This window comes from Crinia signifera, chromosome 1 (genome assembly GCF_055691185.1).
Source record: "Crinia signifera chromosome 1, ASM5569118v1, whole genome shotgun sequence".
NCBI classification, from domain to species: domain Eukaryota; kingdom Metazoa; phylum Chordata; class Amphibia; order Anura; family Myobatrachidae; genus Crinia; species Crinia signifera.
The window spans coordinates 341,556,894-341,572,332 of record NC_139217.1 but is presented as its reverse complement, the minus strand read 5'-3'; the positions used below and the strand labels follow the sequence as shown (position 1 = coordinate 341,572,332).

General features: G+C 43.7%; 1 protein-coding gene across 1 annotated transcript in view; it reads right to left on the bottom strand.

Moving 5' to 3' along the window:
• The window catches only part of KIAA1671 (KIAA1671 ortholog), a 195,310-nt gene that overhangs the window by 3,005 nt on the left and 176,866 nt on the right, over positions 1-15,439 (bottom strand). Inside the window, exons 8-11 of the mRNA XM_083146381.1 lie at positions 14,984-15,158; positions 14,021-14,136; positions 4,820-4,956; positions 1,749-1,830 (exon numbers count right to left, since the gene is read on the bottom strand). Coding sequence (XP_083002507.1) covers positions 1,752-1,830; positions 4,820-4,956; positions 14,021-14,136; positions 14,984-15,158 — 507 coding nt within the window. The 3' untranslated portion in view covers positions 1,749-1,751. The remainder of the gene's footprint in view (positions 1-1,748; positions 1,831-4,819; positions 4,957-14,020; positions 14,137-14,983; positions 15,159-15,439) is intronic.

Sequence of the window (15,439 nt, the reverse complement as noted above, 5' to 3'; positions counted from 1 at the left end):
GGCACATTTGAAAAGATCCACAAGTGGAGCTAATTATAGCACTTGTGATTCTGTGTGGAGACCTGCAAAACATGCACTGTTGGGGGTACTTGAGGACCAGGGTTGGGAACCACTGCTGTAGACCATCATTTCTTTTTGTCATTATAGTGGTTATTAGAAAGCATTATATTCTATGAAGGTGGGTCAATAAGAAAGGTGGAAAGACCTTTCAGGAGTGTAATCTTCTCTATTTCATTCAATTTCCCCAGTAGGCCAGAGCAGGTGGACCACTGCTTTCCCACACAGCCATTAGACTGTGCCTCTTATCTGTCCTACTGTCCCACAATTAGCTGTAACATGGCAGGGCTAGCATAAACATGGTCAATCATCCTAATCAGATTTTTGCATCTAAAGGGCACAACACCAGCCAATATTTTTTGTCAACTTGGCGAGGAGTGAGGTGATAAGGTCAGGTTACAGAAACAGGTTTTAATTGGGGGCACTGTCTGTGGTGGACGTGTCTGGCCGACCACTGGTCATCTTAAACGCCTTGCGTGTGCTTATCAAAGGCAGTGCATCAACCCCAAATCTGATTCCATTACATTACAAGCAGAAATCTCATCACACTACACAGCTCAATGTTTGACTATGTTTTCGCCAGCTCCCCTATCTTAAGGGGTGTACACAGAGCGATCCTTCTAAGCGATTTTGACTACATAGTCAAAATTGCTTATAAGGTCAGTAAAGATCACTGTCAAGGTTAGACAAATCTCCCTATAATATTGCTTAGTAAAAAAGATTTGCCAGGCAAGAATATTTTGACTAGATCGCTGGCTGTCTAGTCAAAATTGGTGGTTTTCACTGCTGAGGGAGATATTCACTAGGCGATCTGCAATGAATACCAACCAAGTATGTTAATTCTAGTATAGTCAAAATCACCCATAGACAAAATTGCTGGAGCATTTAGTCAAATCTCTTAGTCTTAAAAGGCTGTGAGAAGAAGCAGTGCGCTACCAGTTCTGGCCCGGTGAGGGTGGTCTTGCTATCTTTCTTATTGAACCACCCTTGTATAGTTCACATTTAAAGGTAAACGAATCAAGAATGCCTAGAGTAAAGTAATATTTATAAGGCTACTAAGAATGAATTACTATTTTTACTAGCATGAAGAAAAAAAAACATAAAAAAAAACAACTCAGTGGGTATGTGGAATAACTATAGCTTTTTTTTTTTTTAACATAAGGTTTACTTTTCATTAATGGTTACAACGTTTCTTGAGCAGGTACAAATACAATTTAAAAGGCAGGAAGGTCATGGACACTACTTAGGTAGTAAGAGGTGTCCTGGATACAGTACTTGGGAAAGCATCAGTCAATAGAACAGATGCAGTCTAGGCTGGAAATGAAAAAGCATGATAAATGTAAATCACTCGTAGCAGTGTGATAAAAGTGATTATGTTTAGACATTAATGTTTTGTAATTTTTGGGTGGCATGCACTATCATTATCAGTGCTACTATACAAATCAGATTGGAAAATATTGCTTACAGACACTTGCTAAATGGTATATTACAAGACAGGGGCATATGATATGTAAAAGTAGTGTTAAGAGGCCATAGTTGGTCTTGTTCCAAATGTCTAGGAATTAGTATCCTCTATACAGGGAGCACGGGTTAAAAAACAACCTTTCGTATGACATAAAATCCTGTAGTCTGTACAACATATATATATTTATTATGTAGACATAATAATGAGAAGAAACAAATAAAATCACCTGTTAACTGTTGTTTTCATATTGGCTCTGTCTCTTCTTTGATTTTAGCTCTTTTAACCACTGGGGGGAGCCACCTGCACCTCTGAAATCGACAAAGTCAACAAGGTAATCAATGATACAACTCGCAGACTACAGTATTAACAGTGTGCACTATACATAAATATCATGCCTTAGCGCACCAGCCACATCATCAAGTGGCTGTGTTACCAGGTGGTGACATTACAAATATCCATCTCTAATAATAAAATGGACTCTGGAAATATGTTCTATTCACTACTAAAAGAGCAATGTATTTCTTATTTATTTGGTAAGTTTCTTATATAGTGCAGAAAATTCTGCTGCATTTTGTATAGGTGTTTTCGCATTGGTCATACGCATCACAGAAATGCAGTCATGGACTCAGGAACCTTGGGGCACCATGGATATAAGGTGCACTAAAACAGGGCCTGGCTTCAGGTGGCAGGAGAGGACCCTGAGCTCAGTCAACTGAAGCCAGGTAGGAAGTTGTAAAGTCATGCTGGCTCCTCACCCTGGTTGGGAGTGTTCTCTGTACACAAGGCAGAGACCCCAGACAGCGGAAGCAGCTGCACACCATGTTGTGCTACGTAGGTGTGTGCAGTGTATGTATGTATGTATGTATGGTGTCCTACGTAGGTGTGTGCAATGTATATGTCTATTGAACGCTACGTAGGTGTGTGCAATGTATATGTCTATTGAACGATACGTAGGTGTGTGCAATGTATAGGTCTATTGAACGCTACATAGGTGTGTGCAATGTATGTGTGTGTATGGTGTGCTACATACAGTAGGTGTGCAATATATATGTGTACTGTATGTTATGCTACATAGGTGTGTGCAATGTGTATGTTGTGCTATGTAGGTGTGTGCAATGTGTATGTGTGTGGTATGCGCAATGTATGTTTATGGAATGTTATGTAGGTGTGTGCAATGTGTATGTGAATATGGTGTGCTACGTAGGTGTGTGCAATGCATATGTGTGTATGGTGTGCTATGTAGGTGTGTGCAATGTGTATGGTGTGCTATGTAGGTGTGTGCAATGAATATAGTGTTCTATGTAGGTGTGTGCAATATGTAAACCTCCCTGCATTTTTTCCTGACATGGAAAATAGTCCCTTAGTGGGCAACAATATTGTAGAAGAAGTAAACAGACAGGGAGTGCTTATTTAGTGGGTTAATGATACTGCTTTGGAAATGTTGGAGACGCATGGTGAGTGAGGGCTAAGGAGACTAATAACACTTCTGGCAGGCATATCATAGTATATTACTGTGTATTTCTATACATCCTCAACATTGCTTTAGCCTCTAGCTTGTAATATAAAGAAACTTAATTTGTCTGCTGTGGCCTTTTTCTCTCCACAGCATTTTTCTCTCCATGAAAAGCTTGAAATAAAAGCAAGAGAGATTAGCCCAACAGGCAGCACTTGGCAGCAACGTTTTTAGGGTTTCCACCTATCTTTTCTGCATTTCGAATACAACATGTAATTTCACAAAAGACGGGCAGACTTAAGGTGCCCACAAACTAGAAAGATCAGCCATCTTAAGATGTGCGCATAAATTTGCCTTGAAATCTTTATTCCATCATGCACAAAAGATTTCAGGCAAACGCACATTTTCACCAGAGATTTATCTTAGGGGGATATTCAATCTGTGTCGATTTTATTTTCCTCGGCGAGTATTTTACTTTTTCGTTTTGCTCGACAGATTATATTAGCTCGACGAAGCGAGATCTTGGGTATTCAATGTGCCAATCAAGCGAGACCACTCCCGTCGAGGTTGTAACAATGTTGCGAGTTGTGGGCGTCACTTTTTCCCGTTTCCCGCCTCGACATCTTCTATATAAGTCCCTGTGCTGCTCGCCACGTGTGAGCGAGCAAGTTTGAGGAGGAAGTGTATGCTGTCCGTGGGTGTAGCAGAAATATTGCTTGCCTTTTGCAAAGTATCCAAGCATGCTGGGAACTTAATCAACACCATGTAGATGGATCCACCTAGCATTCATAATGGTCATTCACAGGAGATTAACATAATAAACCACCAAAACACAGCAAAAGACATATAACACTTATCACTAGATTGTAATACACTGTGGAGTTTGACTTAGGGCAAATAGACATTACAATGAGATTTTAGTAATTCGAATGCACTCTGCATTATTTACATCAAACAGTCCTTCTTCATAGAAATTGAAGAAGGTCAGCTTTCACTACATTGCAAAAATTGCAACCAAGATTGTCAGTAATCAGCCAGCAAGAATAAAGTTATGACCCCTTCCTAAAATGATTTTAGACACTCTTAACAAGTAGTTCACAAAATAGATAACAATAGTAGACTATTACATATAGGTATATATCACAAATCTGTTATACGGACCAAAATAAATACATAATATTAAAATCACGCCACACAAGCCTGGCGAGACTTGCAAGACGAGAACTGGTGAAACTGTCGTCGAGAAAACCAAAAACAGAAAAGATTGCATAGGTTACGATAAAAGTCGACGAAAATGTGTGGACAAAATGCTCGATAATGCGAGCTTTTGTGCCCTCGACAGTCGACCAAATCAAAAAAATATGAAAAACGGGACAATAAAAAAATCGAGAAAAAAAGCAGATTGAATAATCGAGGACGAGAAACCTAACGATTCTAGGCGAGAAAACATAAAAACTCGCGATTTCACAAAACTCGACAGACATTGAATACCCCCCTTAAGATCCAAAGTGCGTTCCTATTGATCTTTTGCTAAATCTTCTGATGCAGCATGTAAGATTAGAAGATTTATCGAAAGATCAACAGGAGCGCGCATTTGATTGAAATCCGCCAATATGTCGTAAAAATCTGTAAAACCGGCCAATTTGACCTATCGGTCGGAAATCGGCAAGACAATTGTTCTATTGTGTGAGCACCTTAAAGTTGCAGGAGTTGTTCCAAACACTGGGATGTGAGCAAGCACCTACTGTAAGAAGGCCCCTTGCAAGTTGAACATTTGTAAATGACCTTTAGGGTACTGTATATGCACCATAAGAGTAGATCCCTCTAATATGCAGTCAGCTGACCTGTCTTGTAGGTCTGAAGATGTTGGCAGGAGTTTGACACCCAGTGTTCCTTGTGGTAGAGGGGATTTTGGCGACTTTGAAGGTTGAGCTGAAGATTCACTACTGCTGTCTGCATCTTGCCTTTTCCGAAGTTGAGCCTATTGAAATAAATAGCAATAAGAACAGAGAGCAATAGTTAATTACTTTCTGGTGGGTTGAAGAGACCGTGCACGTTCCTTTACCATTATCAAAAAAAATTTGAAGAAAAAAAAACAGAAAAGATTTACACATGTACTATATCAAAATAGTTCTCATCCCTAAATGTAGTGTACATATTTAAGAAAGAAAAGAAAACATTTTTGATGTGTACACGGTGCAATTTGACTATATAGTCAAAAAAGGGATTTTTGTAAGAACTTACCGTTCGAATCCCTTTCTCTGATATGGTCCTGGTGACACAGCTCAACACTGGGATGTAGGAGGGTCCGAAGGAGCCAGGCACCTATCCTAAAGCTTTAGAGGGTAGGCTCCTCCCCTACTGCATCCCTGGACTCTTCAGTTCATCTTTCAAAGCCACTGGAATACATTAACTCAGTACAAACGCCTGCACATATTATATGCACATTTTATAACAGAAAACTGTTAACTTTTAACCATTTTAACATGAACATCATGAAACTTCTGGCATACTTACTGAGCGTAAGGGAGGGATCGCTGTGTCACCAGGACCATATCAGAGAAAGGGATTCGAACGGTAAGTTCTTACAAAAATCCCTTTTTCTCTTTCAATGGTCCTGGTGACACAGCTCAACACTGGGACGTTCCAGAGCCGGTCCTTTGGGAGGGTACGCTCAGGTCTGCAGCTCTCAGCACTGCTCGCCCGAATGATGCGTCCTCCGACGCGAACTCATGGAATCTATAGAATTTGGCAAATGTGTGAACAGATGACCAAGTGGCAGCTCTGCAAACCTGCTCAGCTGTGGCCCCATGTCGAACCGCCCAAGAGGTGGCAACTGACCTGGTGGTATGCGCATTTATTTTGGCCGGTACTGGTCTACCCACTTTGGTGTATGCAAAGGCTATCACAGACCGCAACCACCTAGCAATAGTCTGCTTAGATGCAGGCCAACCAATCTTGTGTACGTCATACAATACCAACAAAGTGTCAGTCTTCCTGACACTCTTCACTCTGTCCACATATATGCGTAAGGCACGCACAACATCCAAAGTTCTCAACTTGTCCCTTTTCTTAGAACCCTCTGGGGGTTGAAACACAGGTAGAACTATCTCCTGATTTAAATGGAAGGTAGATACCACCTTCGGTAAAAACTGAGGCACTGTTCTTAAAACAGCCCTGTCATCATGAAAAATTAAGAAGGGAGGTTTACATGATAAAGCTCCCAATTCTGAAACTCTTTTAGCAGATGCTACTGCTAACAAAAACACTAGCTTCCACGTGAGAAACTTAAAGTCAGCCGACCTTAAAGGTTCAAAAGGTGCCTTTTGAAGGCATTCCAAAACCAGTGATAGATCCCAAGGTGCTACTGGTTGCTTGTATGGAGGTTTCAACCTGGATACTCCTTGTAAAAAGGTTTGAATTTCCGGCAAAATGGCTATCTTTTTCTGGAAATAGATGGACAAGGCCGAAATCTGCACCTTCAGTGACTGAAGGCTTAGGCCCGATGAAAAACCATCCTGTAAGAATTCCATCATTCTTGATAGCTTAAAATGAGATGTATGAGCCTTTCTTCTCTCACACCATCGAATGTAAGTCTTCCAGACTCTATAATAATTTGCCGAAGATACAGCTTTTCTGGCTTTTATCATAGTCTGTACTACTGCCTCAGAAAACCCTTTTCTTTTCAAAATGGTGGTTTCAATAGCCAGGCCGTCAAAATCAATCGATCTGAATCCAGGTGATTGAATGGGCCTTGTCTTAGAAGGTCTGGTCTCAGAGGTAGACGCCATGAGTCCACAGACAACCTCTGAAGCCTCGAGTACCAGGATCTCCTTGGCCAATCCGGGGCCACTAAGATCACTGGAACCTTCTGCCCCTGTATTTTCTTCAGAAGTTTCGGTAACATTGGTACTGGTGGGAATGCATAAAGGAGATCTCCCTGCCAGTGAATAGTCATGGCATCCACTGCCTCCGCTAGTGGATCCCTTGTTCTGGCATAGAACCTGGGCACTTGACGGTTGATCCTGGATGCCATCAGGTCCACATCCGGAGTTCCCCACATCGAAGTGATTTGGTGAAACACCTGAGGGTGTAAGCTCCATTCCCCTTCCTTGAGCTCCTCCCTGCTCAGGAAGTCGGCTTCTATATTCTCTATTCCTGGAATGAATATAGCCGATACAGCTGGAACATTCTGTTCCGCCCATAGGAAGATTCTGGACACCTCCCACATGGCCAATTTGCTGCGTGTACCTCCCTGGTGATTCAGATACGCCACAGCTGTGGCATTGTCGGTCTGAATCCTCAAAGGGAGGTTCTGTAACCTGTCTCCCGCCAAGGAAATGACTTTCCAGACAGCTCTCAGCTCCAAGATGTTGATTGGTAACGCTGATTCCTCTGCCGTCCACAGGCCCTGAAGCCTGAGATCCAGGACTATTGCCCCCCAGCCCCTGAGACTGGCGTCGGTAGTTACTATCAACCAGTCCCAGGTCTGTAATGACCGACCCCACTGAAGGGAATCTACTTCTGTCCACCATTTCAAGGATTCTCGGGTGTCCGAAGACAGCACTATCATCTCGGATTTCATGGTCAAAGTGTCTCCTGACCAAGCTGACAAAATGTTCCATTGGAACCTCCGAGAGTGGAACCTGGCAAATTGAAGCGTCTCGAATGACGCCACCATCTTCCCCAGGAGCTTGAGGCACCTCCATACTGAAATGCTCTGAGCCCTGAGAATCTCCTGGACTAGGGTGACCAGATCCCTGGCCTTTACCTCCGGGATGAATACCCGATGAAGATGGGTGTCCAGTATGACTCCCAAGAATTGGAGCCTTTGTGACGGTACCAACTGAGATTTTTGCAAATTTAAAATCCAGCCGTGAGCCTGCAAAAAACTGATGGCCTCTGCCAAGTGACTCTGCAGCATGGCTGCTGACTCTGCTTTGAACAGGAGATCGTCCAAATAGGGTATTACTGTGATTCCCCTGAGCCTCAGCACCGCCGCCATTACTGACATTATCTTTGTGAATACCCTTGGCGCGGTTGCTAGCCCAAAGGGTAACGCCCGGAATTGTAAATGCAGGTCTCCTATGGCAAACCTCAACAAGGTCTGATGCTCCGGGTGTATAGGAACGTGCAAATATGCGTCCTGGACATCCATGGACGCCAAAAATTCTCCCTGGTCCAGACTCAGGAGTACTGACCGTAGAGACTCCATTTTGAAATGGTCTACCCATAAATGAACATTTAGAGACTTCAAATTTAGTATTGGTCTGAAAGACCCGTCTGGTTTGGGCACCAGGAACAGCGTGGAGTAAAAGCCTTTCTTCCACTCTGTCTTGGGGACTAGTGTCACCACCCCTTTTTCCAAAAGGGAGTGCGCTGCTCTCACAAGAGCTGTACGCAGCCGTGCCTCCTTTGGTAAGGATGTGGGAATGAACCTCTTCGGAGGTGGCCCTCTGAAAGGGATTTTGTAACCCTGTGTTATGATGTCTAGCACCCAGGCATCCTGGTCTAGAGAAGCCCAAGCGTCCCTGAATAGTGTGAGACGCCCGCCCACTTTTGTCACTGTCGGGCAAAGCCCCTGACAGTCATGCAGAGGGTTTATCCTCTCCTTTATTGGCAGGCTTCTTGTGAAAAGAGCCAAATTTTGACTTTTGTGTCTTGCCTCTAGAGGGCTGAAACCTTCCCCTGAAAGACTGTCCTCGAAAGGACGCACCACCTCTAGGGGAGGGCCGAAAGGACGGCTTAAAAGCAGAAAATCTGGATGTCTGCTTTGCTGAGGAGGCCGGCAGGAATGTACTTTTGCCGCCTGTGGCCTGTTTTATAATCTCCTCCAATTCGGTACCAAAGAGTACCTTTCCTTTGAAGGCTAATGTTTCCAGAGCCTTCTTGGACTCATTGTCTGCTTCCCAGGCTTTAAGCCAAAGCACTCTCCTGGCATTAATGGAGACTGTGGACACTCGGGTTGCCATTTTAATAGCTTCCTCCTCTGCTTCAACTGCATATTCTGCTGCTGCCTTAATCTTTTCTGCAAGCAGTAATGCACTCGGGTCAGCCTGCAGCATGGTGCATAATTCACCAGCCCACTCTATCATGGCCTTAGAAACCCAGGCTGAAGCAATAAGGGGTCGTAAGGTAAACCCCACCCCTTCAAAGATAGCCTTGAGGTTTCCCTCCAGCTTTTTATCCACAGAATCTTTAAAAGCTGCACCGCCCTGTACTGGTAATACAGTAGCCTTGGACAAACGTGCCACTGAAGCGTCCACAACTGGGACCCTTTCCCAGAGCTCCGCATGAGACTCTGGCATGGGGTACAGATTTAGGAATCGTTTTGGCATCTGAAGCCTCTTATCAGGAGTTTTCCAAGCCCCTTCTAACAATTCCTGTAACCCCTCATCTGAAGGAAAAGTAACAGCCTCCTTCCGCTGTCGCTTAAAAACACCTTTAACAGGAGTCTTATCCTCCACAGTCAGCTTTAAAGCCTGCTTCACAGCTACAATGAGATCCTCTATACCAGCAGCAGAGTTCTCTTCCAAATCATCACCCTGATCCCAGGGGATGTCAGTATACTCTCCTTCCTCTTCATCTACCACAGTAGTTAAAGCATAAGACCTTCTAGGGGTCCCTGCCACATTTTCATCCATTTTGTCCAGCATTTCACTGAACCTGTTAATCCCTTTTGCAGTATCCTGCATCACCTGGATAAGTGCAGGATCTGCCTGGGTAAGAGGCAAGGAGCCAGACGACTGCTGAGATGATGGCATAGGTCTCTGTGATTCTACCAGCCCATCACTCTGCCTGTCCAAAAGCTGCACCAAAGCGTTTACTGACCTGCCTAGGGCCCTGGCCCACGCAGGTTCCATATGCTCTGCCCTATGGGGATCACTGCCCATGGGTCTCACATCAGCGCAAGTAATACATAAGCCCCCCTTGGCCATCTGCTCAGGGACAAACTTTTGTGTGCAAACATTGCACGCGCTCAGTGCATTAAGGGCTCCCTCCCCCAAAACCACAGCCTGATGCTCAGACATGATGCAAGTGATAAATGTATATCTATCAGTATACACAGTGCAAACAATGTACAAGCGTTTATACAGAGGCAATGCACCCAATCACTTATCTGTCTGTTGGTTTCAACTGCGGGGAAGCGATGCCCAGGAAATCCAAGTCACTCTGCCAGGATCAGTAAGCCAGCTCAGCTCCGCTGCAAGCGTTCTGAAAGGCGCCAAAGTCAGAGTGAAGGAAGAGACCACAGGTCCCTGCTGCTGCGGGGTCCGTGACCTTTTGGCGCCAACCACCCCCAGCAAGCCGCTCCTTAGGTAGGATTTCCTAGTTCCAGTGTCTCCCCCTCAAATGGGGATCACTTGGAACATGCCTGTCACAACGCTGCTGTCCTCTCATCTAGGAGCTCAGCGTGTAAGCTCCGCATAAAATGGCCGCCGCCATCACGGAGCGCCTGTCCCCCATGATCCCCACCTAAACGTGGAGCCGGTTTCAGGGTACTCCGGAGCCCAGGCAGCCTTTTAGAAAAGGCTATAAGCGCTGCACAGGGGGACCAGACAGTGTCTCCCTTGTGCACAGTGAGCTGACAGGACGCGCTTCTGTCAGCTCCTGCTGCGCAAGCAGTGTGAGGATTCACTATGAGAATCCTCACACTGTGCCTACCTAGCTAGGGTGAAAGTTAATAAAACAATAAAAATCCCCTAACTACTCTAATTCTTCGGCTGCTCCTGCAGCCCTTTAGAATAGCACCCACTCCAGTGGGCACCTAACACGAACTGGAGAGTCCAGGGATGCAGTAGGGGAGGAGCCTACCCTCTAAAGCTTTAGGATAGGTGCCTGGCTCCTTCGGACCCTCCTACATCCCAGTGTTGAGCTGTGTCACCAGGACCATTGAAAGAGAAATCGATAGCAAGTTAGTGCAAATCGCAGAGTTTTTTGCCATGCCCGATACCAATTACATTCCGATGCGTGCCCCCCGGAGCATGGGAATCTAAAGTAGAAATAGACTGTACTATCTCGGGATGAGGACTAAGCTGCCAATGCATCTCCTGGCCGTTCCTTCCTTCCTGCCAGCCGATGCTAGCACCCCATCAGCAGCCAATATCAAATTAATAACCACGGCCGCCAGATCTGCCCATTTGTACATACCTTTAGTCTTCCTCCTAGCCAGTACTTTAGCAACAATCATACAAAAACGTGACAATATTTTTGCCACGTATTCATCCATCTATCAATAACAAAGTTGAGTATTTGTCCCACAGTATCATCCTACCCAGTTTTCATTGCACTCTGTGTGGGACAGTTACTGTACATGGCTCTAATGCAGCAGTTCTGAAACTGCAGGCCCTGATTTGAAAATGGGTCGCAACACCATGTTACTGACTGTTAAAGGCTTATGATTTATCAGTCAGTGATCCAAACAGACTGAGAAACCAGTAGGATTGTTCGCTCTGCTACTTCAGACTCACTCGCTTATACCCCTTCCACATTGGGTTCATCCCGGGATCAACCCGCCATTTGCACTGTTTGCTGCTCACAGCAAGGGGCGGGACGGATCGGCGGCACGTCGGGGGGGGGGGGGATTTTTTCTGCGGTGTGAAAGGGGTATTAAAGATCTGAGGAGTCATCAGGCAGGCTTCCAGCCATCCTCTGCCTCCTCCTGTCGTCACCCACTGCCTCCTTGCTATCCCCAAAGCCTTCACAGCAAGTATAACATTCACATGAATATTTTAAACACATGCAGGGCAATGACTTTAAAAAGTGCTTATCTTTGCAATTGTATAAGAAATTAAGTGATCGTATTATTGGTCATTTTACTTGTTTTGTGCCTTTGCAATGCTGTCGTGCATGAGCATTCTGTTGAGCACAAGTGTGGCGGCCATTGTGCTATAATTTGATGGGTTCCTGTAATAATTTTTATTGTTTTATGTGATCCCAGAGCAAAATAGTTTGAGAAAGCCTGCTCTAATGTCAGATAGTGTTTCTCAGCAGTAAGCATTTGATTTCAGCTCTCACGCACCTTCACAAGGAGTGTAATCAGATCCCCAGCTCAGTGCAGCTCAGCTGTCATGTAATAGCAAAGGAAAGAGGCAGTGGATAGGGGATTATGCTCTGAAACTACATTCTGGGAAAGAATGGTCAAGGGCTCTAGGTTTAGTACTTCATTGTCTGAGGTTGTTATGGCCATAGCATTACACTTGGCAAACTAAGTCATTCATATGGAGCAATGTCTACTTACAGGTAAGAAAAATGATTTATGTTAATAAATAAGACATCGTTATGGGACAGCAGCTCTAACACCCATCTCCATGAGGCAGTGTTGGCAGTAAACGGATTCAGCAAATCCCAATGCAGGCTGCACATACACACGCTGAAACAACTTTTTCAAAGCAATGAAATGTTGACACTCACATTTTACAAAAAAGGGCCTGACTCAGACCCTGACTGAAAAGTTCGACATTGCTAATCTGCGATTCCCGCACTTCTGCACATGCGCGCACCTACAATAGACTCTGAATCAGGCCCAAAGTGTGCTACTCACACAATAACCACCACATCATCCTACAGGATAGGATTTGTGATGTGAATACAAAATGTGTATGGATGATATATATAGGCTGAAAGATGCAACATCAGCATATAGACTATTGTTAAAGGTTAATTTACCTGGGAAATCTGGACAGACTACATGCAACATGGTCTTAACAAGTATTTCATTAATTTGTACATAACAGTCTACAACTGTTTTGGAAAGGGTGATAAATGCATACATGTAGACACCAACATTAATTGGCTTTTTGATTATTGTACACAAACTACAGTATAATGGTTATAGTTAAACAAGGAACTCCGGCATAAACAGAAAAACCGCAAACAAAAAACATGTCATGAGTAGCAGAATACAGCACAGCCATAATGTTGTAGACCTCATTTAAGGGCCAGATGCACTAAGCTTGAAAAGTGATTAGAATAATCAAACAAATTGAAAGTGAATATACCACCAGCCAATCAGCTGCTAACTGCCATGTCACAGGCTTTGTTTAAAATGACAGGTAGGAACTGATTGGTTGGTGTTTTATCACTCTCCATTTTATCAGTTTTCAAGGCTTAGTACATCTTGCACTTAAGGTGCCCATACACGGTGCAATGATCGCACCCGTTATGGGCTGGATCGCATCGCATGCGGTTTGCATGTGATTTGCGTGCAATGCGATCCGAGGGCAGTACAAAAAGTATGTGCAGCACATACTTTTTGTACTGTGAGATGAGATGCCCGCGGGAGCGCGCATCGCACGGTGCTATCGCTGGTGCTATATGGGCACCTTTAGTCTGGAAGGTCTAGACGAGCAGCACCTTCTCAAAACTGTGCTATTGTTCAGTCTCACGATTCTCATTGAAGAACTGTCACGTGCAGTCTGAGGTACCGTAGTAAAAGTAAGGCACTTATTCTAAAATATTAAATTCAAAACAATATTAGGGTCCTTAAACTATATTGTGGCCACCTAGAGTAGACCTAGTTTGCTTGAACAGACATTGGGCTTGCAATAAAATTACATTAAGGTTACATTAACATATTTCGTTGATACATTCTGAGATGCCGGACCTTAGCACACTGAGTTCAAGTTGTATCCCCTGGAGCCATATAAGCACATTGGGGTTATGATACAACAATGGTATTCTGACATCAGGTGGTACAACTCTTATAATTGTCCGACCCGATATAAGATTATTACTCCAAGTAGCCTGACAATGTGGCGGCACATAGGAGACCTGGAGAAGGTCCTACAGCATCTCTTGTGGAGCATGACAAAAAAATCTCCTCTCCACCAATGAGACTGTCACCTACACTAAGTGCATTTGTTAAGCACTCTTAAGTGGTTAAGAGGAACGCTAAATTAGACTATAACATTTACTCTGCCCATTGAAGTATGAAGTGAATAAAATAAAACCTAGGAATTTCAGCAACATTTCCTAATGTGCAGCACATCAATATAGGTGATAATGGCATTTGCAGTATGAGTGACAGCTGACAATCAATTTACCACCAGAGTAGAGTGGTCCATTCCAGGGAACATTGGCATCCGCTGGGACTGAACTGAAGACCTTTGGGGCTTTTCATCTTCTTCATCCTTGTCCTCCTTCTTTTGAGGTTTTTCTTCTAAATACCAAGAAAAGAAAATGTTCACATTACACATATGCATCTAGACAAAGATAGTACAGCCTGTGCTCAGGAATGTTCAAGTGGGAGTTTTATGTATGAAGGCATCAAGTATATATACTAAAAGTTGATTTCAGATGGACCTTAATTGATGTTGGGCTTCCAGGACTAAAACACACAGATGATTTTTTATATTTATTTTTAAATCTTGGACTTAAAAGGGCTAGAATACACATTTACAGTACCAACATCAATTAATACTGATTTTTAATTGGTCTGAAATTGACCTTTAGTAAATATATTCCGAGGTGTCTTACTGATGCAGATCGTTTCACGAGACACCGCAAACAATTGTTTCTCAATATGTTTTCTGGCTAAGGCATCACATGGACATGCAGCAAAGTATGTATGTATGTATGTATGTATGTATGTATGTGCAGGTTTCACACACACACACACACACACACACCTCTCTCTCTCTCTCTCACATACACACACACACACACACACACACACACACACAGGCCTCAACACACACACATTCACAGCCTACACACACACACATAGGCCTCACACACTTACAACACTTAAGCATGCCTGCACACGCATGGTACATATGCACACACAGACATACATGAAGGCTTCTATCACACCCACAGAGGACAAATGTATGTGCAGGAATTACCGCACTTGCATGAAAAGTCTTTGAGCACACACACACACACATGCAACATACACTTCAAACATGCAAATTTAGGCATTGCACGCATACATGTACAGACATTACTAACACGGGCATCATACATGCATTGCATGTACGACATAGAACCACTGGCAGGAACATTACCTGTGGAATCTGTGAACATCCAGGGGTTGTCTGTATCCTCTATTACAGCTAACTGGCTACTGGACTGCAACAGCCGACTCCTACGTTGTAACTGGTTGCTGGGTGCTCGCCGTTGGCTTCTCCGACTTAGCTGTACTCTGTTCTTGAGTGCAGTGGAGTCTAAGACTAATGTTTGCTGCGTAAGAAACATTAAAAAAAATGAGTCTTCTTTCTCCATCCCTGGCTTCAGTCAGTTGACAAAAACTGATATATAAGCTCCATAACATTGCTTATGTTTTCACATAGTAAATAATGTTAAGCCCTTTATATATAATGTTAAGGCCTTAGATGCTTCTACTACAAGCATTACACTTTCACAGTGTGCATGATCCTTGTCACATCACAGGAATAGTGTGACATGTTTACCTAAACAGAGATCATGGCAAAACCACAAAAATGCTTATTAGGTAAATCATT